The sequence below is a fragment of the Aspergillus ambiguus genome, assembly GCF_047715705.1.
Source record: "Aspergillus ambiguus strain CBS 117.58 unplaced genomic scaffold BDV59scaffold_39, whole genome shotgun sequence".
NCBI lineage: Eukaryota > Fungi > Ascomycota > Eurotiomycetes > Eurotiales > Aspergillaceae > Aspergillus > Aspergillus ambiguus.
Window position 1 is genome coordinate 13,938 of NW_027395552.1, and position 26,226 is coordinate 40,163.

The 26,226-nt window shown below is 51.9% G+C and overlaps 9 protein-coding genes across 9 annotated transcripts; 7 read left to right on the top strand and 2 right to left on the bottom strand.

The window, feature by feature from the left end:
- Positions 1 to 1,483: 1,483 nt before the first annotated feature.
- Positions 1,484 to 5,854, top strand: BDV59DRAFT_104279 (guanine nucleotide exchange factor). Its single transcript, XM_073686485.1, has 3 exons — positions 1,484 to 1,586; positions 1,836 to 2,540; positions 2,602 to 5,854. Exons 2-3 carry the CDS (start codon positions 2,040 to 2,042, stop codon positions 5,551 to 5,553), a joined length of 3,453 nt encoding a protein of 1,150 aa, XP_073544415.1. The 5' UTR covers positions 1,484 to 1,586; positions 1,836 to 2,039; the 3' UTR covers positions 5,554 to 5,854.
- A 15-nt stretch (positions 5,855 to 5,869) lies between these two features.
- On the bottom strand, positions 5,870 to 7,728 carry BDV59DRAFT_205015 (acyl--CoA ligase; the record flags this gene model as incomplete). The annotated part of the gene is made up of 4 exons (XM_073694573.1): positions 5,870 to 6,511; positions 6,565 to 6,878; positions 6,953 to 7,576; positions 7,641 to 7,728. 4 exons carry the CDS (start codon positions 7,726 to 7,728, stop codon positions 5,870 to 5,872), a joined length of 1,668 nt encoding a protein of 555 aa, XP_073544416.1.
- Positions 7,729 to 8,350: 622 nt separating this feature from the next.
- Positions 8,351 to 8,971, top strand: BDV59DRAFT_185940 (uncharacterized protein). Its single transcript, XM_073690936.1, has one exon. The coding sequence runs from the start codon at positions 8,661 to 8,663 to the stop codon at positions 8,916 to 8,918; it is 258 nt and encodes an 85-aa protein (XP_073544417.1). The 5' UTR covers positions 8,351 to 8,660; the 3' UTR covers positions 8,919 to 8,971.
- Positions 8,972 to 9,748: 777 nt separating this feature from the next.
- Positions 9,749 to 10,100, top strand: BDV59DRAFT_185941 (uncharacterized protein). Its single transcript, XM_073690937.1, has one exon. It carries the CDS (start codon positions 9,796 to 9,798, stop codon positions 10,036 to 10,038), a length of 243 nt encoding a protein of 80 aa, XP_073544418.1. The 5' UTR covers positions 9,749 to 9,795; the 3' UTR covers positions 10,039 to 10,100.
- Positions 10,101 to 11,911: 1,811 nt separating this feature from the next.
- On the top strand, positions 11,912 to 13,682 carry BDV59DRAFT_210099 (flavin-containing monooxygenase; the record flags this gene model as incomplete). The annotated part of the gene is made up of 3 exons (XM_073695527.1): positions 11,912 to 13,083; positions 13,136 to 13,270; positions 13,313 to 13,682. 3 exons carry the CDS (start codon positions 11,912 to 11,914, stop codon positions 13,653 to 13,655), a joined length of 1,650 nt encoding a protein of 549 aa, XP_073544419.1. The 3' UTR covers positions 13,656 to 13,682.
- Positions 13,683 to 14,166: 484 nt separating this feature from the next.
- On the top strand, positions 14,167 to 14,711 carry BDV59DRAFT_205017 (uncharacterized protein; the record flags this gene model as incomplete). Its single annotated transcript, XM_073694574.1, has 4 exons — positions 14,167 to 14,238; positions 14,295 to 14,392; positions 14,444 to 14,500; positions 14,549 to 14,711. The coding sequence occupies 4 exons, from the start codon at positions 14,167 to 14,169 to the stop codon at positions 14,709 to 14,711; spliced, it is 390 nt and encodes a 129-aa protein (XP_073544420.1).
- A 14-nt stretch (positions 14,712 to 14,725) lies between these two features.
- Positions 14,726 to 17,616, bottom strand: BDV59DRAFT_185944 (putative DNA mismatch repair protein (Mlh3)). Its single transcript, XM_073690938.1, has one exon. The coding sequence runs from the start codon at positions 17,459 to 17,461 to the stop codon at positions 14,786 to 14,788; it is 2,676 nt and encodes an 891-aa protein (XP_073544421.1). The 5' UTR covers positions 17,462 to 17,616; the 3' UTR covers positions 14,726 to 14,785.
- A 637-nt stretch (positions 17,617 to 18,253) lies between these two features.
- BDV59DRAFT_210101 (pantothenate transporter) lies at positions 18,254 to 20,195 on the top strand (the record flags this gene model as incomplete). The annotated part of the gene is made up of 9 exons (XM_073695529.1): positions 18,254 to 18,275; positions 18,312 to 18,541; positions 18,593 to 18,694; positions 18,743 to 18,823; positions 18,872 to 19,134; positions 19,182 to 19,249; positions 19,300 to 19,528; positions 19,577 to 19,801; positions 19,850 to 20,195. 9 exons carry the CDS (start codon positions 18,254 to 18,256, stop codon positions 20,193 to 20,195), a joined length of 1,566 nt encoding a protein of 521 aa, XP_073544422.1.
- A 1,059-nt stretch (positions 20,196 to 21,254) lies between these two features.
- On the top strand, positions 21,255 to 26,080 carry BDV59DRAFT_104384 (uncharacterized protein). The gene is made up of 6 exons (XM_073686488.1): positions 21,255 to 21,334; positions 21,393 to 22,535; positions 22,585 to 24,272; positions 24,319 to 24,645; positions 24,704 to 25,300; positions 25,351 to 26,080. Exons 2-6 carry the CDS (start codon positions 21,564 to 21,566, stop codon positions 25,928 to 25,930), a joined length of 4,164 nt encoding a protein of 1,387 aa, XP_073544423.1. The 5' UTR covers positions 21,255 to 21,334; positions 21,393 to 21,563; the 3' UTR covers positions 25,931 to 26,080.
- The last annotated feature ends 146 nt before the right edge of the window (positions 26,081 to 26,226 follow it).

The following is a 26,226-nucleotide window of genomic DNA, read 5'->3' on the forward strand; positions in this document are numbered from 1 at the left end:
AGCGATCTGACCCGACAACCAAGTTCATGGAAGTCGATGGACATGAGGATATGATGTCGCCAAAGGCTACGACCCAGATGAAGGGGTCCGCGTATCCACTGGAGGCCTCCCTTGCGTGGGACAGAAATAGAGCCGGAAAGCGTCGAGTTTTCTCATCATAATGGCGATCGACAAAGTCTCTTGCAGAGTCGTCGGACGAGTCTCGAAACCCTGACTGGTGGCGTGACACGATATGGAACAGTGTCCCTGGAGAGTGCACCATGTACGACGGAGCTCGAGGGTTGGGTCTGGGTAGATGCATCAGTGCTATCTATGCTCATGCTGGTAGCATTGGCCTGGCGCACGCAGACGCCGGATGTTGAAGCAACAACAACCCCAGAAAGGAGCTCCTGCGTAGGTAGCATTGCTGGACGTGTCTGGTGGTGACAGTCGACAGGTCAAGCTGTCTGCGACGTCGATCTCCTAAAATTGGGCTGGAGGATTTGGGACGGGAAAAAAGGGCGTAATGGAGTGGAAATCTTGGCAGCCCCGTTGGAACCAGACGGACCAATCTGGGTCCAGGAACCCCTGTTTGTGTCTGCAGGCGATTCACATTGGAGGAGGTGGTTTGATGGAGGTCGAGAGGGAGCAAAAGTACGGATTCAGGGGGGTTTGGATTTGTTACTGGAGACGGTTATTTATTTTGACGAGGACCGATTAGGACTGTCTTATAATGACTATTATAATTACTATCATGTCGTAGCCCTGATCATGAGGGTCCTCCGTATGTACTGAGGATGTATGGAGGAGATCGCTATGAGCTCTAGGGATGCAGAAGGTCCTGAAATAATCACAAAAATAGTACTCCGTACATATTGAGATGGCCCAAAAATCAAAAATACGAAAATAATAATATTAATAAAAGAGTAATAAAATACTATCACACCAGATCCACCCACTAACGATGGGCACGAACTGGGAGTCTGGAGAACTGGCTCGACTCTGCCGTCTCGAGTCACGTTGATCCGTCTGAAGTACTCTGGAGTATACTTCTTCTCTCGTTCTCTTCCCTCTGTTCTCTGTTCCTCCTTCTCTCTTCTCGCTCCTCTGCTTCTCCATCTTCATCCATTCTCTCTCTCTCTCTCTCTTTCTCTCTTCTACTCCGCAATCTCCACTCTCTCTACCTTCTATCTTCATCCCTCTCCTCCTCTTCGCCAATCGCCCACTCTCCTTGCTTCCCGTTCCCTAGGCACGCTCCATCTCCGCGTCACTGTCTCGCCTCTCGTCGATCCCATTCTCTTCCTCGGCGCTTCCCTTCTTCCAGAAGCCGGTTTCTGGGGTCCCTGCGTGGTCCTTGCTGCCACCCCAATCTCCCTCGTTCCTGATTCTCCCTCCCAACTCCCTCTCTCGCCTGCAGGATTTGTTTGTTTTCGCCATCCAACCGCTTTGTTTGGCTCGTCAATTCGCCGAACTCGTGGTCGTCGTGGATTTCCGCCTCGTTGCCAGCGCCTTCATACTTCCGTCGCTCCGGCACATAAAGATCAATCCAATCGCTTCTCCCTCTCTCCCTCCTTCGGTGATTCTCCTTCGCCTCAATTGGCCTTCAGGTACGTTGCGCGTTGTCGGCTGATCCTGGCCCGCATTCCTCCTCGTTCTCTCCCTCCTCTCCTCCCTCCCATCCAGCATTCCGCGCCAGGATGGACCACATTCCTCACCACCACCACCACCAAAACACTCCCTCCTGCAAGCTCTCCTGCCCTTCCTCCCCTCCCATCCCACGGAACAATCAATCCATATTGACCCGCTGTTCAAGTCGTTTGCCACTCGCTCTTCTGGACTCTCCTTAACCCCGCCAGATCCGTCCTCTCGTTCGATCCCCGGATCTCTCGCTCGAGACACTCCCTCGTCTGCACCACTCAACTCCATCGGTCTCCGCTGACTTTGATCCCGTGAGGATGCTCGTTGGGTCTCCTCGTGCGTAATCGTGGTCTGTGACCTCTGCGTCCACCGGTGCCAACTCCAACGATACACCTGCCCCGGAAACACCCCCCCGCAAAGACATGGACTCGATGAAGCCTCATATCGCTCCGTTGAAGATTGAAAAGGAAAACTCCAACTTCTACCCCCGTCGCTACTACTCTCACAATCACCAAGAAGTCACGCCCCCTTTGACGCCCTACAGCACCGCAGAACACACTATGGAACGACTCGAACCCCCGCGGGCCGTCTTTCACAACTATCTGCGCGCCTTCTACCCATTTCACCCCACGGGAGATGTCTCCCCGTCCACCGTCACACTCCCCTTGGACCAGGGGGACATCATTCTCGTTCACTCCGTCCACACCAACGGCTGGGCCGATGGCACCTTGTTAGATACCGGTGCCCGGGGCTGGCTACCCACCAACTACTGCGAAGCCTACGACCAACTGCAGATGCGTCCGCTCCTGAAAGCGTTGACCGATTTCTGGGATATCATCCAGGGGGGATGCGGCTTCCCCCTCCGCGAATTCTGCAACCAGGATAACGTGAAGGGGCTCATTGCGGGGGTGCGATTTCTGCTGGTAAGTCAAGTCTCCCCATGGGCATGTCTTGCGGCAGAGGAGTTGACGTGCCAACCTACAGGAAAAATCGGAATGCCTCACCCGCGACTCATTCCTCGTGCGAAAATATGACGGCCTACGCCGGAACCGCAAGGCCTTGCTCGCGGAACTCTCCTCCCTCGTTCGGACGACCAAACAGTGCCAGGAGATCATCCCCGGTCAAACCATGGAGGACGAGGTCTACATGATGGACCAGATGTTGCTCAAGGCCTTCCGCATCGTCACCCGCGGCGTGCGTTTCCTGGACATCTGGACCGAAGAGGTCGGTCTGTGTCGAACCATCGCGGAACTCGAGCAGCAATGCGAGATCCCACCAACGCCGGCCTCGGAGTGCTTTGAACTGAACTCGGAGGCCGACACCGAACGCAACGACTCGAGGCTGCTGAATCGCAGCCGATTGGACATGAGTCGGGCCTCCAACCGCACGGATCTGATTGACTCGCATCCTCCCCGTCCCGTCTCAGTCACCACCAAACGGGTCTCCCACCGCGTGTCTTACTCGGCCCCATCCGCGGCGTCCCGAAACCCGAACCTCGCTTCCGAACGCCTCAACGCCACATACGACGCCTTCCTCGGAGTGCTTGGTTCCTTCATTGGTCTCCACCTCCAATCGCGCCCGTCGACAGAGTTAGTGACCACCACCGAGCAGGCCGTGCGCTCCTGTCGCGGGTTGTTGATGACCATCGAGGCCGTCCGGGACCATGATCCTCCGGGCAGCGGTCTCCTGGAGCAGGCCCGGGACGCCATGTACGACCGACTGTCCGAGTTGGTCCATGCCGCCCGAGACGCCTTCCGCCCCGCCACCTCCGCGGAGGACGAGCTCATCTTCATGCCCGATGAGGGCAAACGATTGGTCGATGCCGCGACCGACTGTGTGCGAGCCGCTGGAAACTGCCTGGCCAAAGCTCGTCGCGTGCTTGAGCAGAGTGGCGACTTCGAGCTGGAGGAGCCGCAACAGGATGTTGCCCCGGGCCCTGACGTCAACCGAACCCCCGTGCCGCAACAGACCAGGGACTCGGCCGGGGATCGGGACAGAGCGCAGAACGTGAATCTGCGCCTCCCGCCTCCCCCGCTGCAGATCCCTAAAAACAACAGCAACTTCTACTCCCCTTCCACCCCCGGACTCACCGATGATACCACCCCGTCCTCCTTCAATTCCAGAGTGGGATTAGCGAGCCCTGCTGGCACCGCCATCACGGATATCTCCTTGCCATCGACTGCTGTTTTGTCCACCAGTTTGGACAAGCTTTCCTTTTCACCCTCGACCCACGATGCGAACTCCGCGGAGCCTGCCCACCGTTCCAGTCACCCCAAATCCGACGCTAGCGAGTCCTTTGGGCGCGGCATCATAAGCACGGGCAGTAGTTACACCTACGCCAGTCACCTGCGCGACTCCGAGATGAGCGGCGTGTCGCAAGCGTCCACCCGCGCAACCTCCCCAGACATCGGCAACCACTACCAGGTGCCTGTGTTGAAGGGGAGCATGAGTCACTCGACCCTAGCCGAGGAGAATGAGGAGACGGAAGCCGAGATTCTCGAGAAGACCTTCGCCCACGAATTGATCTTCAAGGATGGTCAGGTCATGGGTGGAAGCCTGCGGGCGCTTGTTGAGAAACTGACCGCCCACCAGTCCACGCCGGACGCGATGTTCGTGTCGACCTTCTACCTGACCTTCCGTCTCTTCGCCACACCGATGGAGTTTGCGGAGACCCTCGTGGACCGCTATAACTACATCGGGGATACTCCGAACACTGCGGGGCCGGTCCGTCTCCGCGTGTATAACGTGTTCAAGGGTTGGTTGGAGTCGCATTGGCGTCATGACTGCGACAACCAAGCCCTGGACTACATCCTCCACTTCGCCAACACCACCCTCATGCAGACCCTCCCGACCGCCGGCAAGCGCATGCTGGAACTGGCTGAAAAGGTGTCGCGCGTGCATGCCCCTGTCGCTCCTCGTCTGGTCTCCTCCATGGGCAAGACGAACACCGCGACCGCGCAATATGTGCACCCGGACACCCCTCTCCCGCCCCCAATCCTCGGGAAGAAGGAGATGAACCTCCTGAAAAACTGGAAGAACGGCGAGAGTAACATCTCCATCTTGGACTTTGATCCGATGGAGCTTGCGCGCCAGTTCACTATCAAAGAGTCGCGGATCTTCTGCGCCATCCTGCCGGAGGAGCTCCTGGCAACGGAATGGATGAAGAAGACCGGCTCACTGGCCGTTAATGTCCGTGCCATGTCGACCTTGTCCACGGACCTGGCGCACCTGGTAGCGGACTCCATCCTGCAGCTGGAGGAACCTAAGAAGCGAGCGGCCACCATCAAGCACTGGGTCAAGATTGCGAACAAGTGCCTGGAGCTCAACAACTACGACTCACTGATGGCGATCATCTGCTCGCTGAATTCGTCGATGATCTCGCGTCTGAAGCGGACGTGGGAGGTGGTCTCACAGAAGACCAAGAACACGCTGGAGTATCTCCGTGAGATCGTCGACGTGTCCCGGAACTACGCGGTCCTTCGGCAGCGCCTGCAGAACCACGTTCCGCCGTGTCTGCCCTTCGTCGGTACTTATCTCACGGACCTGACCTTCGTCGACCACGGTAACCAGCCCGTGCGCAGCCTGCCTACGGAGGACGGTGAAATGGCCGTGATCAACTTCGACAAGCACATGAAGACGGCGAAGATCATCAGCGAGCTGCAACGGTTCCAGATCCCGTACCGGCTCACGGAGGTGCCGGAACTGCAGACCTGGATGCAGAATGAACTGGTGCGCGTGCGCTCGAACGGTGAGAAGAGCCTGCAAACCTTCTACCGGCGATCGCTGGTCCTCGAGCCCCGTGAAGCCCCCCGGCCTAGCTTCCAGACGGAGGCCAGTTCGTCCTCGTCCATCCTTGAGAACGCCAAGGATAAATTTGACTTCCTGTCGTGGACGCATCCCTCGTCCAAGACGAAGTCGGTTGCTACTCACGGTTGAACCGTTAATTCCTGTTACGATTTATGATGACCCTTTGCGTTATTTCCACGGTGCGACCCGTTACATGTGATTGATTTGTGAATATTCTCCTGTTCTGTTTGGTTACTTATTATTCTTTGGGCGGCACTTGTCTTTGTTTCTACCTGGTCATGGCTGGCTGGAGTCGACGTCACAAAATCTGGGACATACAGGCTATACACGGCCTCACGGCTTGTTTGGATGATATCATTTGGGATTTGGATTACTGGGAGGACGTTTGTATTGTAGTGTACATATTTCTTAATGACAACGGTCTACGGTGTCTATCAACTTTGCCTCACAGCTTCGCCCGGTACCGTCCATACTCAACGGCACCCATGACTTTCTCCTTGTCCACCGAGCCTAAGCGGTCTCGCAAAGCGCGCTTGAGGATCTTCCCCGACGGACTCTTTGGGATCTGTGGAATCCACACCACGCCGCCGCGCAGCTGCTTATATTGCACGACGCGCTCCTGCACATGACGCAGGATGTCCTGCGCGGTCTCCTCGCTTGCCGGCGTACCCGGCTTCAGCACCACATACGCCAGCGGCACCTCACTCTGCAGGTCGTCGTTGTGCACGCCAATGACCGCGGCGTCCTCCACAGCGGCATGTTCCAGAACCACGTCCTCCACCTCCGCCGGCGCAATCTGCCACCCCTTGAACTTGATCATGTCCTTGGCCCGGTCCGTGATGTACAGATTTCCGGCTGCATCCTCGTACCCGATGTCTCCCGTCTTGAACCAGCCGTCCGCCGTGACACTCGCCGCCGTCAGCTCCCTCTCATCTTGATACCCGTTGAACACCGTCGGCCCGCGCACCCACAACTCGCCTTCCTCCTGGGGGCCCACCTGCGTTCCATCGGCGCGCACAAACATGGCCTCCACGCCGGGCAGCGGCGGCCCATTCGCCCCGATAGCCGTCTGCCAGGTCGTCCAGCGCTGGGTACATTAGCAGAGAAACCCCTATCCAGGAGCTGGCGGGCGTTGCTTACCTGGATGTGACATACCGCCGTGGTCTCGGACAGGCCGTACGCCTGCCGCACGGCTATGCCCAGTCGCGCGCCCACCTCGGCGATCAGCCCGGGAGCCAGCGGCGCGCCGCCCGACGTGAGCATCCGCACCGTGCGCAGGCTATACCCAGCCACGCGGGGGCTCTTGGCCAGATGCAGCACGATGGGCGGGGCGACGTAGGCATGGGTGATGCCGTGGGTCTGGATCAGGCCGCAGAAGCGGTCAATGTCAAACGTCGACATGAACACCGTCGTCGTGCCCAGGTACACGGGGAGATGCACCAGACAGACCAGCCCTATCCGTGGCACCCGTTAGCCATCCGTCTACTTCAGATAGGAGGCTCAGAAGAGAACGAAGCCGAGGGGATACCGTATATGTGGTAGATCGGCAGCGACGCCAGCACGCGGTCCCGCGCAAAATGCACATGCGCCCCGTCCACGAGGCTCTGCAGCACCACGCCAGCCACCACGTTGCGATGCGACACCATCACGCCTTTCGGGCGCCCCGTCGTCCCGGACGAGTACACCAGGAATGCGGTGTCTGCGCGCGGGTCGATCGCCACCCGGCGGGCCTCCGAGGGCGGCGTCGAGCGGAGGAGCGCGTCGAGGGTGTCGCTGTCGCTGTCACTGTCGCTGTCGCTGTCGTCTGATAGAACTACCACTCGCTCCGCGGGCAGATGCACCCTGCAGGCGGCTTCCTGCGCGATTGCCAGCGCGGACTCGTGCACGACCAGCCCCTGCGCCCGACTGCTCTGCAGCTGGCGCTGCAGCTCGTCGACCGACACCCCCGGATTCACGGGGGAGACGACGCCGCCGGCCCAGTGGCAGCCCCAGGTGACGATGGGGACGTCGATGTGGTTGGGGGCCATGACGACGAGGACGTGGCCCTTGCGCCAGGCCCAGCGCGACTGCAGGGCGCGGCCGAAGGACTGGCTGCGGGCGTGGACATCGCGGATGGTGTAGTTGGTTTGGGCGTCCGGGGTTCGGAAGAGGACTGACTCGCTCGGTTAGGTGACGGAGGATACTACGATAGTTATAGAGAAGGGGTCTGGGGTTACTGTGATCGTCGGGGAAGGGACGGTCAGTCCGCTCGAAGAGAAGGCCCCAGATGTCGACGGCTGGGATCGGGGGCGTTTCCAGTGCCATGGCGTGGTGTTGTGTGAGCCGGGGGGAATTGAAGAAGATGGATGATTCGGCACCGCTTATAGTTGGAGTTGCCGCGGATGAACGGGCGGAGATCAACCCCGCATCCGGGGTAGGATACGATCTGCATATATACAATATGGGGTACATGAGAGTTTTGGCAATGATATGAGGATTCCTCCTATTCAGAGTTCAGCCACAGGTCATCCAATAATCCCTTCGCGGTTTTCCTCTCTTCAGGGGCCCACTGCAGGACTGACCGTAGAAACAGCAGTGTCGCTCCTAAAGATTGTATGCCATGTATGCGCTAGTACGCAAATAGGGTTTCTTGCGGATTAATAATATTCCAAAAATTAACTATAATAACTATAGTATATAATACGGTATCATAAATAACGTCATGCTAGATCTCTGTGTAGTTTTATACATCATACAGCATATAGTACTAGAGAATTATCTTAATCTTAGTTTCATAATCCTAAAATTAGCGCAGAATTTTTCGTAAAGAAAAGCGTGGAAATTAGGGTTACCTATAGGTATGTTAGTGAAACTAACAAATAGCTTAAAGTAGCGCCAGAGGCAGACGATTACTCTAGGTAGTAATCATTATATGAGGGGTAGAATGATCCGACTTCTACTCATACATTTGTACAAATTCCCCATAATTACCAACACCGAAGCAATTAACGATAATGAGGACTTAACATCTCCATGAGCTGCCTGATCTGCTGTAGTGCCTGATGTCCCAGACGCGACCAGTATCCCTCGTCGACGTGGCGGGGCGCGGGGTAAATCTCTACGTGACTCAAACCATGTCATCAACTCACCGCAGCCATATGGTAAGCAATCACTGTAGGAGCTGTCGAATATAAGAGTGTATTCGAGCCAGACATCTCTGAGCACATTTGGAACCGAGTTGAAACCGGTCAAGCGCCATGGATCACTTAACTCACATCCTCGATCCGGAGGGTGAAGTCATTCTAGTATTGAGCAATCCTAACCCTCCTTTTGCGCTATGGAACGAAGAATCAGTTCCCAATGAGCTCTTACAGGACAATTCCGAACTGAGTATTCACGGCGAAAGCGACAACCAAGAGGCTATCATCCCGAGCATTTCAGGTTCTATTGTCATGTCAAAGAAAAAAAAAAACCAAAAACAGGAAGAAGAAGGCTTCCTTATATTATACTGGTGATGAGGACCTACTTGAACCTAGCCAGCCCGAACCCAGTCAGCTGTATGAAGAACACACTGAAGTGTCTGCAGAAGCACCCGTGGAAGAGCCTGTCGAAGAGCCTGTCGAAGAGCTCAACACAGCCGGATCTGTTGATGGACGCTCAGATTCAGTACATGGACATCCTCGCCACGACTCTGTTGATGAACATTACGATTCCAATGTAGACGGTACGGAGCAAAATGATAGTGACAAGGCCTTATCGGAGAGGAACTACAGGATCCAAGTATCGGCGAAGCATTTAACCCTTGCCTCACCCGTTTTTAAGAAGATCATAATGGGTGGTTGGAATGAGAGCGTCACTTTCCTACAAAAAGGCTCCGTCGAGATTTCTACAGAAGCCTGGGATATTGACGCACTCCTGATCTTGCTTCGGGTTCTACATTGCCAGCCCAATTATATACCTAGGAAGCTATCCCTAGAGATGCTTGCCAAAATCGCCGTCATAGCGGACTATTATGACTGTAAAGAGGCAATGGGCATTAGCTTGGATGTCTGGGTTGGGAATCTACCAAATGTCCCCGCGAATTATTCCCGGGATCTTATTCTGTGGTTATGGATTTCCTGGGTATTTCGGCTGCCAACCCAGTTCGAAGAAGTGACCTCGATAGCTATATCGCACAGCCCGTGTCAGATTAGTTGCCTAGCGCTTCCAATCCCCGAGAACGTTCTTAGTAAGAGAAAACGGACTCCAGTGTCGGCGTATCTAACAAATGTTTTAGGAGAAATAAACAATAGAAGAGAAACCGCTATCGAAAGTATAATTTGCCGTCTTTACGATGAACAAATGGCTTTTCTACACAATAGACGAGGGTGTAGCTTTGAATGCAGATCAATCATGTATGGTGCTCTCACTAAGGAGATGCATTCAAGTGGCCTATCCTTGCCAAGGCCAGAAGCTCCTTTCCTGGGGTTGAGTTACATCCGACTCGTGAAGAGAGTGCTTTCGTTTAGATCGCCGCAATGGTACAGTTCAGGTTATTATGAGCGCCACCGTTGCATCAACTCCTCATTGGAGGCGCTTTTTGGCCCATTGTGTGGGGGAATCGGAGGGCTCGCTCTCAGCAACTATATTCCTTAAGAACAAGCAGAGCTCCACCGTTTGATTACTAATGTCTCCTAAAGAGCTGTTTCTTCCATAGCATCCACCAAATCAAAGCCGTTGACCGATTCTGCGAAGGAAAAGGACGCTTAGGAAGAAATAAATGGATGTCAGCCACGTTCAATTGAATTTCGTATCGGGAGGAAGACCTTGTTGCTGGTCTCCTTGCTAGACATCCGAAGTATTAGATTTTGCGCTCTTAACAGGATTTAACTGGGACAAAACAAAGCTTCTCCAAAGCTGGCATAAAACCGTGCTCGCAAACGCCATGTCTTAGCAGATTTATATACGCATCTAGCTTACAGCGATATCTCGGCCCCTCTTCGTATATCCAGGGTCGCCTTTGTCGTGATACTGTAATATCAGCGGCAGTCGAGGGGAAGCGCTCGTCTACTTACAAGCTTCATGGAGTGTGTTACACCGTCAAGCTTTATCCTAAAAATTGAGGAGCTATTAGAGGATGAAACCCCTTTATGTGGATGTTTGATGGCTCGGGATCTAAAATACGGCGTTTTGCTGAGTGCAGGATGTTTGAACCTGTACGTTGAACAAGAAGTCTGCTCCGCGGGATTCTTATGGAAGACAACAGTGGTTGATTTATTTTATCACGTGATAATATCCCAATAATAACATATCTTCTCCCAGTTCACTAAAACCATTCTGCATCAGTCTTGCAATGGCCCCGAAAACCTTCCTATATATACCCATTTACAAACGCTTTTAAATCCCGGAAGTATCGGCAATATGCAGCTTCTTACCATACTCTCTGCAGTGATGTTCGCTGCATTTCCGGCAACAGGCGCCTGAAAAGGCCAGTGATGAAGTTCATCATGAAGCACAGGCATGGGAATAAATGCAGCGATAACAATACGCAACTATAAATGACTATATAAAGACTAGATTGACTAATATGGGATATGGATAGACTGTAAGTGATTACTCCTATATTAAGAAGTGGCTACTAAAGGATCGCTGACTAGAATGGGACCTAAGGGATCAGTTTTATGTCTTGGAAGTAACTTCTACAAGATAGCTAACTGAGATATGATCAGAATATAGGAAATAGCCCTATGTCTAGGAGTGACTACCAGAAGAAAGCTGACAGATAGGATATGAATAGGAGGTGAGTACTCAGTCCTATACTGGAAGTAACTAGTTACCAGCACATAGCTGACGAAAATGGATACGGATAGTATGTAAGTAATCAGTCCTTTACTGTGACTATCAGAAGACTAGTGCGATTGACTACTTTTGCTGTAGCAACCTCACCAAATATACACAACAATCTCGATATCACAAGCTTCCACGAGAGTATAGGTGACACTTGTATTATACCGCTGTTAATAATTCTACTTAGATGCTTTACGCTGCCTATTCTCGTGCTTTCAAATATCCGGGCTCCGTAACAATTTAATCGGTTTTCCTTGCCTTGGCATAGGTTTCTTCTTTTAGATTAGGTTTCCCTGTACTATTATGTGAATGCAAAGGCTTATCATTGGCTACTTGCGTATGTTATGCATTGTATGTGCAGCTGACATCGACTAATGCATCCATGGCATTCATATCTATACCCCCACCGATATGACAGCGGGGAGATCTATAAGCGGGGATCGATCCACTGACTCAGTCCACTGACGCCAATCATATGGAGATTGTTTTCCTCCCACAATGACTCTCCAGACAGACTAGTCAGCCGTCTTCTGCGCATGCGGGGTGTCATATACTGCCGAGGAGTTAGTGCTTAGTTGCACATCCGCTCCCTCGGCCGACCCCTCTCTACAGATGGCTTATATGAGGGGTATCACCGTTGCTCGCAATTGTGCGAGCCTCTACACACCTCCGATCGATCACCATGGGTTCCATCGAGCAAAATGTCTCCGTCTGCGACGCCGTCATCGTCGGCGCCGGCTTCAGCGGCACCTACGGCCTGCACAAACTGCGCAAGGCCGGCCTCTCCGTCAAGGTCTTCGAGGCCGCCAGTGACCTCGGCGGCGTGTGGTACTGGAATCGCTATCCCGGCGCGCGCGTGGACTCGGAATGGCCCTACTACCAGCTCACCATCCCCGAGGTCTACCAGGACTTTTACTTCACGCAGCGCTTCCCGGACCATACTGAGATCCGCCGCTACTTTGCCCACGCCGACAAGAAGCTCAACCTGAAGAAGGACATTGAGTTCAAAGCCCGCGTCACCTCCGCCACCTGGGACGAGGCCTCCTCGCGCTGGATCGTCCGCACCGATGCCGGCCATGTCGCCGTCGCCAAGTACCTCTGTCTTTTCACCGGCCTGCTGCACCGCCAGTACACGCCTGACTTTCCGGGCTTCGAGAACTACAAAGGCACCGTGCACCACTCCAGCGCCTGGCCCGCCGACGTCGACGTCACGGGGAAGAAGGTTGCCGTGGTCGGCGCCGGCGCCACGAGCGTGCAGATCGTGCAGGAGCTGGCCAAGCAGGCCGGCTCGCTCGCCATGTTCATGCGTCGTCCCAGCCACTGCCTGCCTATGGGGAACCGCACAATCACCGAAGCCGAGCAGGATGCCTTCCGCCCCTACTACCGCACTGTGTTCGACGTCGGCCGCGCCGGCGCTGCCGGCTTCGCCATCCCAATGCAAACAACCCCCATGGCTGCCATGACGGACGCCGAGCGCGAGGCACAGTGGGAGCGGCTGTGGCGGGCTGGCGCTTTCCATTTCGCCGCCGGTCAGTCCCCCGAGGTGTACATCGACCGTGCGGCCAACCGCACCGCCTATGACTTCTGGGCGAAGAAGATCCGTGCCCGTATGACTGACCCCGTCAAGCGCGATCTGATGGCCCCGCTGGAGCCGGACTATGCCATGTTCACGAAGCGCTTTCCCCTCGAACAAGACTACTACGAGAGCCTGGACCGGCCGAACGTCGAGATCGTTAGTCTGAAGAAGACGCCGTTCAAGACGTTCACCGAGAACGGCGTCATCACGGAGGACGGCAAGTTCCGTGAGTTCGATTATGTGGTGATGGCCACGGGCTTTGAGAGTTTCACCGGCTCGTAAGTGTGCGCGGGGTGTTGTGTGGTTGGGTTGCAAGCTGATGTGGTCTAGGATCGCCATGATGGATATCAGGGGGAAGAATGGCGTCAACATGAAGGATGTCTGGAAGAACGGCGTCCGCACGTACCTGGGAATGGTCGTTAACGGCTTCCCGAACTGCTTCCAAGCGTACACACCACAAGGTATGTGTCTAGTTTATAGGCGTATTACGGTTCCAGGCTGACGGAGAACAGCGCCCACCGCCCTGTCCAACGGACCTACGATCATCGAATGCCAGATCGACTGGATCCTCGAGACTATCCTCAAGATGGAGAAGGATGGAGTCGAGACGCTGGAGCCGACGACCGAGTCCGAAGACCAGTGGATCAAGATGATCAACGAGGTCGCCAGCCACACCTTCTACGCTGAGACGGATTCGTGGTGGACGGGCGCCAACGTCCCCGGGAAGAAGCGGGAGATGTTGACCTACCTGGCCGGCATTGGACAGTATGAAAAGGAATGCCACGACAAGCTCGATGGCTGGAAGGGCTTCGAGGTGAAGCAGAAGCTGCAGAAGTCTGTTTCTGCCTAGGCGTCCTTATCTGTATACTTAGACGCATGTTTGTACAGACTTTGTGTACCTTCCTTGATCGTCCATGTCCATGTATCCCTTGCAAATAATCCGCATTTCCTTCCATTCCTGTGGTAAATGTCCATCGCCTCCTGGCCATACGGCGGACATTCCTGTCGCCCTCACGGAGCCAGCGCGCCACATCCACCACTTAAAAGTTACACCATACATACTAAACGAACTACATCCAAACCTAACACAGCAATAATCTAAATCCAATATCACAATGAATAGCATTCAACTGACCTGCTGGCCAAATCTGAAGGCTGGAGTCCGAGCTGGAGCTGGCATACCTGCCGACCTCCTTGCGGACGTGGTATGGAGCGTCACGACCCTGTAGCATATTTCTCCAACCTGGGATCAACACCGTTGGAAACACGGCATAAATACCCAAGATGACCCAGCCAATTCCAGAGTTTTCATTCACTCCATTTCCCTGTACGCCAACACCCACTCGCCCTAGCCACACACAATGGTCCAATTCGCTCAGCTGCTCGCCGTCGCCGTCTTGGGCGCCTCGTCTGCTCTGGCAACTACCGGCCGGGTAAGGAAATCGGCTACCTTGATCCGCAACAGATACTAACATGAATACCGATGCAGATTTTCGTCTACAGCGACACTGACTACCGGGGCGCCTACGTCGAGGTCCCGTCCAACGGCCACTGCTATGACCTGAGTGAACTGCAGCCTTTTGATCTGTATGCATACATCTCCAATTAACCATGGCCTAGGCTGACGCGTGCTTCTAGGACCGGCCAGGTGGAATCCATTGTCATCAGCCCCGGCAACGAGTGCGCTCTCTTCCGGTATGAATCAACCCGAAATGGCACCGAGACCCATACTAATAGTTCTAGCCACTCTGGCTGCGGGTTGCCTGTCTACAAGGCCCATGATTCGATCAGTGATCTGGTCGGTGAGGGTGTCGGTCCCGATGTTGCCAGCATCAGCTGTGTAAACGGTGACAATGTCGAGGATGCCCAGAGAGAGGCGGAGGACGCTGCCGATGAGCGGTGGTGATCCAGTTGAACTAGCTTCTATTCTACTTAATTAGTGTACTTCCTAATGTAAACAATGCCCTGATATCAATTCAGTCAGTGCTCCCATTTTCTAAATGCTTCTATGAAATCCATTGAGCCCCCATCGCCCTCGTATTCTTGGTCGGGGTCATCCCACGCATTGCCCATATCCAAGATTGGGATCATCGATGGCCGTCCATGGGCGCATTGAAATGGAAATAGACATCGCGCCAGTTGCTCCACCAGCTTCTGGCATTCGGCCACTGTCAGAGGATCATTGAACATAATAGCTGTCCGACATGCGCGCGAGTTGAGTAGCTCAATGATTCCCTTCGGACATCCAGTCATTTGTGCTACCCAATTCTGAGCTTCATCCCGCCCAAGAGCCTCCGATGACATTGCCTCGCTCGGGCCTCGTCCATTTTCTTCGCGTGTCCAAATTTCCCCACGAATCAAGTCCGTAACCAAGTTGGGCTCGACCCGGCAGCGCTCGGCAATAAGGGAGGGGAGTGTCGAGACGACGATCGTACTAATTCTGTTCTCTGCCCGGCATTCCACGGTGTAGCCAACTCCCCATGATCCAAAGAATTTTCTGTAGCGCTCAAAAAGAGACACTTCACTTTTAGCCACCTCAAAGACAATGGGGTCGACAGCGAGGGTCCGCACATGACTGGAGATGCTATCAGCAGTGAATAACTCTCCAAAAAGCCTCTCAACTCGACACCGCTCATCAGCCGCGTGCTGGTCAATAAGAACCAAAACGGAGCCCGAACATGGCGAGGGTCTTAGCTTCGCTAGGACAAACTTGCAGTCAACCTGAGCAAGAACCTCAACTGCATCCAGATCTTGTCTGTGTAGTTTACCCCGGAACTTGGAGAGCCCAAAATCCTCAAACCTGCACAGGTCACCTGAGCTGCCGTGAGGCCGTCTGTCGGTAGTTGGTGTGTTCTGTCCGGTGTCGAATACGTTGATGGGTTGTTCGGCACGACTGAACACGGGATTTTCCCATAGGCTGAGTGCGTTTTCCGCCCATGTGTTTCGGGCGGCGCTCGGCATAGCTGACCTCGGTCGGTGTAGCTGCTCTAGCGACTTCGATATCCGAAACGAGCCTGTTGAATAGGGTCTCGGTCTAGAGGCCACATTTGCCGACTGCCCAGTGCGGGAGTTAACTAAGTAAGTTCTCCCGGTACAGGGGTCGGTCCAAGGGACCAACCTGTCTGCCTCCGGGGTTCCAGTGACGGTTTCATCTGGCTGGAGCTGTGCCAGCGTCTCAGTGTGTGAGTTGCCTGTTGAGTATATGTCGACTTCCTTTAGTAGGTGTCCACCGTTGCTTCTCTGTGCACGGATAGCAGACTGTTCGTTGACTGTCTCCTTGGCACTTTTAATGCGCGACCAGCCATCAAAATGTTCACTTCTTTGGGCTGGCTTTTCGAAGGTTGGAATTTTTACTTGGTCGCATAGAGCTTCTTCGGTACTACTGCCGTGCTTCAACTGCATAGGCGCAGCCCCAGGAACCGGAGAGGTATCAGTATCTCTCGGGTTTCGCGCCACCTGCCTTCTCCGCCTTCCCACACGCGGCCGTAGATGGTGCTGAGATAAGAATTCAAAGACCATTGCCCCGAGAACATCTATAATGCGCTGGAGTGACTTGTCTGACTCTGGGACTTCTTCGTCATCGTCGTTTACTGCAGCAGCGCCATCTGTGTCAATGCGTATGTAGAACATTGGCCATCTGTTGACACTCTTGGACGCCGGTCTCTGGGGTATTCCATCAGATGTATCATCAGCGCTTGGATCGGGAGCCACACCAGTCGTGCCAAAGTCAGACGAAGCAAACAAGCGATTGATTTCACTGTATAGCAAGTTCGCGTTGTTTCGTGGAAACACCGGGTTAATACCCAGTGAGATGAACTGCACCTTTTTGGTGGGACTTGGGGTGATGCAGATAGCGGCGTGGATGGTCAGGTCCGGAACGCAAGCAGATACCGTGTCCCATCTATGCAGCGATTGGAAGTCCACCAGGCCGGCCTGGTTAAGGATTGAAGCAACCCGTCGATTGTCTAGTTCGCCAGCTCTCCACAAGCGGCTAGGACGGGGCGAAATTGCAAATCTTTTGTCCTTCCCAGTATCTGAAAGCACCAGCTTTGTCAAGCCCTCATTCGCGACTATCAGGGATACTAGGAGATTTCTCAATTCATCCCACTGTCTATCCAATTCGTCGGGTTTTTGCAACGCCAAAGATCGACTTTTGACACGCACGGGCATGTTTCCGAAAAGGTCGTTGACGGTGACCCTAGTTCCATGAGCTCTAAATCGGAGCTCATGATGCACCGATGCCGGGATCAAGCGGGCTACCGGGGTCGAATGATGAAAGATGATGGCATTAGTGGCGGATTCCCGGACATGGTGCGATGCGATCGTTAGGAGAGAGAGAGCTGATAAAGACGCGAGGAAGAGGCCTTTACGACCATATGCGTCGTGATCCGGATGGAACTTTGAGGTATGATGGGCTTTTCCCAATCCACCACCCAGTTTGAACTCCTCAGAGGGAATGCCATCTCCATCATCCTCCACCACACAGCCTCCACGTTGGAAATCCACGGTCACGTAGACCGTGTGGGCATTGGCGTCCAGTGCATTCTTAACGAGCTCGACGATAACACCGTTCAGATTGATTATTGAGGTGGACGATTTGAGTTTTGCTACCACATCCGGCGGAAGGGGCTCAATGCTGGGGGTTCTCTGAGACATGTTACAGCAGAGTTCGTTGGGTTCAAATCCTCTGGTCTTGAGGGGCTTGACGCGGCATCATGTTGTTGCCCCCATGGTGGCAGGAAATGATCGGGTCGACATGGGCGAGACAGTCGAGATTGGGCAAAGTCATTGCGGACCCTGCTTTCTGGAGGATGTACTGCGTAGAGAAGGTGAGGTCGGAAAGGATTAAGGAAGTGGCCGATGATGTCGTAGTCACGTGGCGATTAGATTATCATCCCGTTTCGGTTTTATCGATAAGTACTAGTACCATCTGCGCCTGCTAGTCAAATCAGATGCGGCCTTCCGTTATCTAGGGATCCCAGGGAGTCGCTAACTGTCGACTAAACATCCTAGACCCTCGCCATGGCTGCTAGTGCATGTCTCGACCAGTTGCAAGAAGGCGACTATCACGCCATCCAGCATGCGAGATACGGAAGTTCTGGCGCAACAGAGGGGATCACGACGTTGGTTTGTGTTTGTTCGATTGAGATTCAACTTGTTCTTGGAGCGGTTTTATAGTGGAAGATAAACTAATGGTTCTGAGAAAATCGAGACGGATCTGGACTATGGTCCAAGGAATGGTAAGCCTCGGGCGTGGCAGGTCTTGTCCTCCCTTGCCAGCGGGACAAATTGCTGGTCAAACGACTATCTGGGTTTATCACCAAGGAGACAACATAATTGGTGCCCTCACGGAAATAGCATGAAATACATACTATATAACCTCCGATTCCTCATAATCCAAGTGCCTCTGCTTTGTATACTCCATACTTGGTACAAGTTCTTAGCACTATGCCTTCTATCCGTGAAAAAGGTGGCGGGGGCCAACCTGATTCAAACTTTCCAATAGAAGAATTACCACCCAGAGGAGGACCTGCAGTTCATTATGTCAAACGCGCCGAAAATGATCCCCTCCCAGAGTACAAGGAGGAGTTGATCCCTGGCTACAATGCCAATCTCATGGGCGCACGAGCAACTCTGAGCAGCGACGAAGAAAAGAAACTTCTGAGGCGCATCGATTGGCATCTTCTCCCCTTGCTGGCTGTGATGTATCTGCTGAAAACAGTCGACTACACCAACGTAAGCTCATCCTATGTATCCTTGCATGGCTTTTTCTTGACGAGGCATTAGGTGGCCAACGCACGCATCATGGACAAAGGAACGCCTCGCAATATCATGAACGAGTTGAAGATGACTTCAGATCAATATAATTTGGTCACAACCTTGTACTATGTAAGCTTTACCGAATAGAACGAGGTAAAGCCAAGTTGACACCCAAAGATCCCTTATATTGTCGCAGAGGCTCCCTCGAATCTCTTACTGAAGGGCGTACGACCATCTGTCTGGCAAGCTCGAATCATGGTATGACAATAATTTGACTTCCACAAAGCTCAAACTTAAGGATTGCAGATCTCCTGGGGAGCAGTTCTCTGCTGCCATGCAGCTGTGACAAACCGGCAAGGTCTATATGCCGTTCGCTTCTTCCTCGGTCTCTTCGAGGCTGGTCTGTGGCCGGGAATCCTGCTGCAACTATGCTACTGGTATAGGCCGGACGAGATTGCCCCCCGAGTAGTTCTAGTGACCCTGCTTGGAAACTTCAGTACGCTCGTTAGCGGGCTGCTCGCGTTTGCATTCAACGGGGTTGTTGCGGGTGGCCTATCTGGTTGGAAATGGTAATCCTAGAGAGTCAAAAGAAGCTCCCAGCTAACATTTCCTGTAGGCTGGTCTTGACAGAAGGCATCTTCACAGTACTGCTAGGGATTGCTGTCTATCTCTTCCTTCCAGACTGTGGGTTCCCATTCCGATTAAAATATAGTGTCCCGCTAACTCGAGCCCAGTCCCGTCTACAGCATCCTGGTTGACAGAGAAAGAGAAAGCATTTGCCCAAGCACGTCTTCCTAGTCAGTCCCCGCGAGCTGCAGAGTCCAATTTTGACCTGCGTGAACTCATCACAACGTTGAAGAATAAGCGACTTTGGCTGTTTCTCCTTTGCTGGGCCTTCTTTACGGTTGGAACCACCGGCCTGCAATTCTATGAGCCGACTGTAATCTCCAACCTGGGATTTGCGTGAGTGCGTCTGACAGAGTGATAAAATCATCCGCTGACAGACGGAAGGTCCATGGGGAAAACGCAGCTGCTGAATATCCCATCCGCCATATTTGCTGTTATTTTGACCATTGTCTTCGGCATACTTGCCGACACCGGCAGGATCCCCCAGCCCGCCATTCCCCTCGGATTCATGATTGTCATTGAAGCTTGTTACGGTGTCCTCTATGTTTTCCCCAGCAATGGTGGCGTCTACGCAGCCACTATTTTGGCAGTAGGATCTTCAAACGCATGGTACATTGGACTTGCCCTACTAAGTCGTCGACTGCTGACGGCCTCTAGGTACACCATGATGTGGCCCTGGCGCGTCCAGACCACCGAAGGCGCAACCGGTTCCGCCTTTGCGATCGCGTTTGCGAACAGCTACGGCCAGATTGGAGGAGCGGTGGGATCCCAGCTGTTCAACTCACGGTACGCGCCGCGATACACGACATCTTTCGGGATCGCCATGGGGTTTGTGGGAATGGCAATTATCATGAACCTGGTTACTTGGGGATTTACGTGGAAAGTCGATGTTGACACCAGGCGACTGAAGCGGATCCGAATGGCAGCGGCAAAGCAGAACCATGCGGTGTTGGATGATGTTGACATTCATGCCGGGGAGAGGGAAAAGGCCTTGGCGAAGTGAAAGGGAGGGCCCGGAAGCAGGGAGAATCCATGGAGCCCAGCGAGGAGGTCGCTATGCTTGGTTGGCGTAGAGATATGCATGGAGTAAGGATGAAAGGAGGAATTATATATGCACCTACACGGACTTGATTTTCTGAACTTAGTGTGACTTCACCCTTTTGGATGAAGCCGCTTTGATGACGGCGCTTAGAAGGTTGCTCACTGAGTCTTTTCTCATCACCGGTAAAGGCTCAGTAAGCGCTCAGTAGTTAGTCGCGTATGCCAAGAGCTGCACATCCCTGAATATTCTACGGAGTATAGTGGTAGCCTGACAATGATGCTAAATCGACCGTTTTTACAATGCCCACACCGATCTAGATGCCGGTACAATATAACACAAGCAGAAAATGATGGGATGTTAGAACGCCGTTACGCAGCGAAGTTCACAAAGTACGAGGCAATATTGACCATAATGACATCAATAAAGTTATATAAAGGATGCCTCTACCTCGTTTGCTTTTTGATTAAGCAGCCAATATCTCATTTTTTTCATCTTCTTATGTTGCTCTATACATATCTAGATATCTGCTAGCAGATATAGCCGACCAAATAAGGAACTAAGTAACAAGTAACATGATAGCCACAGTATACATGGTGCCTGTTAGTGGTACGCTGGTATCGGTTCCCATTGAACCGTATGCTTATAATACAAGACATACATGTGCCCATGCCTTGTGAAATGTTCGCAATTCAGAACAGCCTGGAAGGGGGGATCCCAGACTACGCACCGAGAACGGTCGAACAGTAGCGCTTAAGAACCATAATAGAGATCATCCTCACATATGAGGTCCAGCCTCAGTGGATTAGCCCCTAAGTAATAACATCGTCTCAGCTAAACACTAGGGAGTCGCCAAAGATGGCGGCTCTCTGACTGTCTTGGGCCCCATAGTGAGAAAAACAACCTGAGCGCTTAGTCACGACATCATATGACTAACTATCCGTTCACCGGCCTCTGGTACTAAAGTGCGAATTGTATTTATACTACCTTTTTGATCTGGCAGAATGAACCAGATACAATAAGCGGATATATTACGCTGAGCGATATATTTAATTGTTTTAAGTAACTTTACACTCTAACATAGCGAGCTCAGCTTTGCAAGTGTATGACAAACTAGCACAGCCCCTTGGATTTTCTTACCAAATTCATAATGGATGTTAGTTCACTGCGCCGCAATACAAAAAGGGAATAATGCAAAACCACCGAGCCAGGGTTTGGGGTCCTTCAGGGGCTCCCTGACAATTCCTGAGAGGGTTATTTATTCTCACGTATCTCGATCATTTTTCTACCTCGCATAGAAAGGTTCTACCGAGGTTGTGCAGCTTGAGAAAGATGACGGAATATACTTGCGAACAAGCTCGACAAATCGTGGATGAGATTGCCCAAAAGAATGGAGGCATGACTGACAAAGATCGAGCAGCGACGCCGGCTGCTGTTATAAGAGCACTGCAGAGTGTTCGCAATCAGCTTGCAAGCCAGCGGCACTTATTCAGCCCATGCGACGAACCGGATGTTAGCAGAGATATTGTATTCCGGTTGATCTCCAGCACCCGCTCGTTGCACTACGATTGGGCGAAGAGACAAGGTAAAGAACCTTATTTTTCCTTAGATGTATCCCGGGACCGTATTATCATCGACACCAATGACGATGGATGCCGGAAAAGTGACATTGCATCGCTTTCTGAGGCCAGCGTTTTCTTTTTCAATGCCAGGACCAGCAGCTTCTATAGTGAAGTTCTTGTCTCTACGTCCAGAATTTCCCAGGAAGCCCATGTACAGTCAGGGCCATTTTCCTTCATCCTTGGGCCTCAAAGCCCGGGTGACAGGCTTGGATTTGCAACTCCGATGAACAAAGAACCGGTATCTTTGCCTGAAGGAGTGCGAACCAGGATTATTTTGTACCCTATTCGGCCCCGAGGATTTGACAAACTAGTGGATGTGTTTCAAACTATTGCAGAAAATGGGTTTGTGCTTCTCGATCCTGATGATGCTCACCAACCTAAGTGCAAGAACTTCGTTTTCATTGCCCGTTGGGAGAACTGCTGCACAAAAAGGCATAAATATAAAGTACAACTGCGAGACGGTATATTGGAGATCACCAAAGCATATCAGGGTATTTTTACTCCCTATCCCCCGGAATTTACGGAGCACTTCCTCCTATACAAGCCAACCATTACGTCGTCGCTTGATAAGATGGCGCTATTGTTTCCTATTGACCAGGATTCAAGGCCCGTCATACGACCTCGGAAGGCTTACCATATTATTGGATCATTCGCTTTCCCTATTGGTGGGGAGGCATTCAACGTATGTGGTTCAATTAATGCCATCTGCAAGTAGGCTGCTAACTTTATAGTTCATTGTTTGTGCAACTGTGACGAGATATGACCCGGTGAAAGATGCCGACATCGACACTTCCAAATTAATACAAGATTGTGTCATGGATTCCTTCAGTAGTGCCATTTCCCTCTGTCAAAATCATTCCATGACTTATGGATGGGTCCAGTACATTCCCAGGCCGAGCATTGTCTCACCAGCCTGGCATCAAACAGCTCACGAGTTGATTGAGAGACTCCGAGTGGCGCCTATTTTCAGGAGTCATAAGGGTGCCCTGAAAAGCCTGTCTTCACTTCGGTACCTGTCGCCGAAGTATTACGGTGGAGATAATAAGCCCTTGTTCGAAGCTTCGGATGACGAACATTACCTTTCTACGAAATATAGTGTCTACCTCGATTTCTTGAAGCCTCTAGGCCTCCAAGAGATCTCTAACCATGAAGTTCTGGAAAGACTCAAGCCGATACTGACAGACCATTTGCGGATGCTGCCAAGTTCCAACTCAAGAAGGGAACGGATGTCGCTTATCTTACGATTGCTAATAGTGTGGCTAAAAAGGGATCCCAACGACACTTTAGCAACTGAGATAAGGGACATCCCCTTTATTCAATTGAGCAACGGGTCTTTCCTTCGAGGGAACAACTTGAATATGATAAAGTCTGAGGCCGATTTGGCTTCTGGAAATGACGCTGTCTACTTTCCGACAGATACCAACGGCAATGACATTCCGAAATGCCTGCAAATTTTGACAGTTTCGGAGGAAGCAGACAGGGACAATGACTATAAAGAACTGCTTCGACTCCTTGGGGTTAGACGTGCATGTCCTGAACTGGTTATGGGGATAATTAGCCACTACAGCCATTCCACCTCTTGTGCGTCGACTGCTTGGAATCTTTCGACCGACTTTATGCACATTATATGCTACGTCTATGAGAGCTGCGCCAAAGATGATCGCCTGAAGACGCCTTGCCTTATGGTTTTTGATGAGAACCGTCTGGGAAAATTGGTATGCAGGGACGCTTGCCCCAGGCGTTTTCGCTTCGATGTATACCTCAGGACGGATGGTGCCTACGGAACGGAAGCTATTGCAGCAAGGTTGAACTCAACCGCATTTTTCAACCAACTTCTGCTACTGCACCCAACCTTTCTCCATCCAAACCTCATAGCAAAAAAGAACATTCCCAATGATACATGGAGGATATGGCTGGAACAGCAACAGATAGCACGGCGAGTTCCCCGGTTGATACACCGGAACAACCCTAAACAGCTCTCCAACATATTCGGCACAATAATATCCCACCATACAGACATTCTTCTTGGCGTTCTGGGAAGGTATTGGGACACATACAAAACGGAGATAAACAGAGAACCACTCATTGCATCTGCAATCAAGGAAGCGAAAGTGCCCACGTCCAATGGACTGGCGAGGCTTGATGAATGCTACTTTCCCATACCAGAGATTTGTAGCATGGTTGAGGCTGTGTCCACCCCATTGAATATCAACTTTCTTAAATTACCGGGGAGCTGGGGCCCTGATAGTGAGCGGGAATGGGGATTTCTCCGAGAGCTTGGCGTGTCTGATGCTGAAGCGGTGACGTTCGTAAAGAACATTAAAGATCGCTTGTTATCCACCATGACATTGGAGAAGGCCAAACCACATTTTTTCGAGGTGTACAGCTGGATAGCTGAGAGAATATTTGACGACATATGGTAGGGCCGCTTTTCAAAATAGGCTGCTCTATTCTGACGCAGATAGGCGATCTTTCGACGATGAGAAGGCCGTCTATATCCCAAATAGTGGTGACGGTGCGAAGTTAGTACGTCTCGACCAATGCGTTTGGAGTGGCCCCTCGTGGTTGCGGACTGTGTACGCTCTTGCATTCCATGAGGAATATGCGAATAACCCGAAAATACGGGGACTGTTTTTAGACACACTCAGTGTGCAGAGCGCGGATTGGGGAACCTACATGACAGAATTAATTCACTTACAGGATGTTGGGGTAAGCTTAATAGAGGAGACGCGAAGGATATATCAAGCTATTTTGGAAGATGCAGAAGTTGAGGAGGACTGGAAAAGTCTGCGGTGAGTCTAGATTCCAGGCCGGTGCCTGAACTTCATCTGACCGTGGTCTAATGATCAGGAGCCAATTCCAACGATACGGGATGATATATGTACCAGGCGCAGAGCAGTGGTATACACCTCAACAATGCATCTGGGCATCATCCTCAATCGGGGATAAAATGGGCATAAGCAACATCTATCCAGATATGGAGAGCTTTTTTGTTGAGAAGCTTCAGGTCCAGCTACCTTCCGTGCTTTGTTACATCAACCATATTCAGCATCTTTGCAAGCATGAAGGAAGTATCACTGAGGTCATTGAGGCTCTGTACCATATCGACAACCTCGAACCAACGATGTCTGAATTGAATTGTCTCAAGGAGATCAATTTTCTGCCAATCGAGGGCCTTGAGGATGAATTTTACTGGGGATCTGTAAAATCTGATTTCTTCATCATTGACAGGGATGGCTGGCCTATGCTATTCTATGGAAAGGTGCCAACGCTTCAGTTTCGCCTGCAAGAAGTCCGTGAATTAGCTTCACTCCTGGAATCTCTGGGGCTAAAAAGTCGCTTTATTTCCATTTGCGCAGCGAAGGAAACCAGCGTCTCAGAAATACCTTCGCAAAGCTCATTGCATCTTACGACTGACTTCCGCCAAAGATCATTGGGCCTTTCTAGGTATGTTTCTCCGCATTGATTTTGTGATACTTAGGGCTAAACTTTTCAAGGTGCATCTTCCACTACGGCGGCGGAAATGTTAGTGCTGCTCGCGAAATGTACGACACTTTTCAGAAGGCATTAGTATACGAAACTGAGCATATTATCGGAAAATGTGCCTTGATTTCTCTTTCCGGCTCCAGGACAAGTTTGTCAACCTACAGCAGACTACACATGGAATATCTCAACGGCAAATTGAGTATCTTCGTTCCTCCTGACGAGAATGAAAGACTTATATGCTACGCGACACAACTACCGGAGTCGTTAGTGACTTCCCTGAAAATCAAACAATCTGCCGCCTACGGGATATTCGCCACAGTTCTTCAGGTACCAGTTGAAATTGTGGACGGTATACTAAGGACACACGGTATTCCCGAAGTGTCTGACTTGGACCCTGTTAGCTCAGCGGTCACTGATGATTCGGAATCTGACTATGAGGACGCGCTAGAGGAGGTGTTCGTACCTAGTGCTTCAATTGCTTGGGGTGCCAAGGATCAATTGCTGGCATCTGGACAATCAGAGCTTCAGCTGGTTTTACGATCAAAGGACATGGACATCACACAATATCGCTCAGATTTTTGCAAAACATGAGATGATGATCAGGGATCATATGGACGGATGAAAGATATAGCATGAACCATCTGAATCAAAAACTTGCCAGTAACGTAAACAATCGGCGAGCTGGCAGTTTCCGCGTCCATGAGAACCTGAAGCTTTTTATCCGCAAAGACCAAGGTCGACTTGCACAGATCAAAAACGAAGATATCTACTGCCACAATCTTGAATAGTATGTCCGACTAGTCATTCTACAGCCCCTGCACCGTTGCAAAGCTCGTCGTCAAAGCAAGGCGTAGATCCGTCAAGCCGCTGAATGTGATTTTAAATTT

Coding starts and splice junctions, on each gene's coding strand:
- BDV59DRAFT_104279 (XM_073686485.1), top strand. CDS start 2,040: ATGGACTCGATGAAGCCTCATATCGCTCCGTTGAAGATTGAAAAGGAA. Junction 2,541..2,601: donor CGGGGGTGCGATTTCTGCTG/GTAAGTCAAGTC, acceptor GCCAACCTACAG/GAAAAATCGGAATGCCTCAC.
- BDV59DRAFT_185940 (XM_073690936.1), top strand. CDS start 8,661: ATGGATCACTTAACTCACATCCTCGATCCGGAGGGTGAAGTCATTCTA.
- BDV59DRAFT_185941 (XM_073690937.1), top strand. CDS start 9,796: ATGTATGGTGCTCTCACTAAGGAGATGCATTCAAGTGGCCTATCCTTG.
- BDV59DRAFT_185944 (XM_073690938.1), bottom strand. CDS start 17,461: ATGTCTCAGAGAACCCCCAGCATTGAGCCCCTTCCGCCGGATGTGGTA.
- BDV59DRAFT_104384 (XM_073686488.1), top strand. CDS start 21,564: ATGACGGAATATACTTGCGAACAAGCTCGACAAATCGTGGATGAGATT. Junction 22,536..22,584: donor TTGGTGGGGAGGCATTCAAC/GTATGTGGTTCA, acceptor CTAACTTTATAG/TTCATTGTTTGTGCAACTGT. Junction 24,646..24,703: donor GAGGACTGGAAAAGTCTGCG/GTGAGTCTAGAT, acceptor TCTAATGATCAG/GAGCCAATTCCAACGATACG.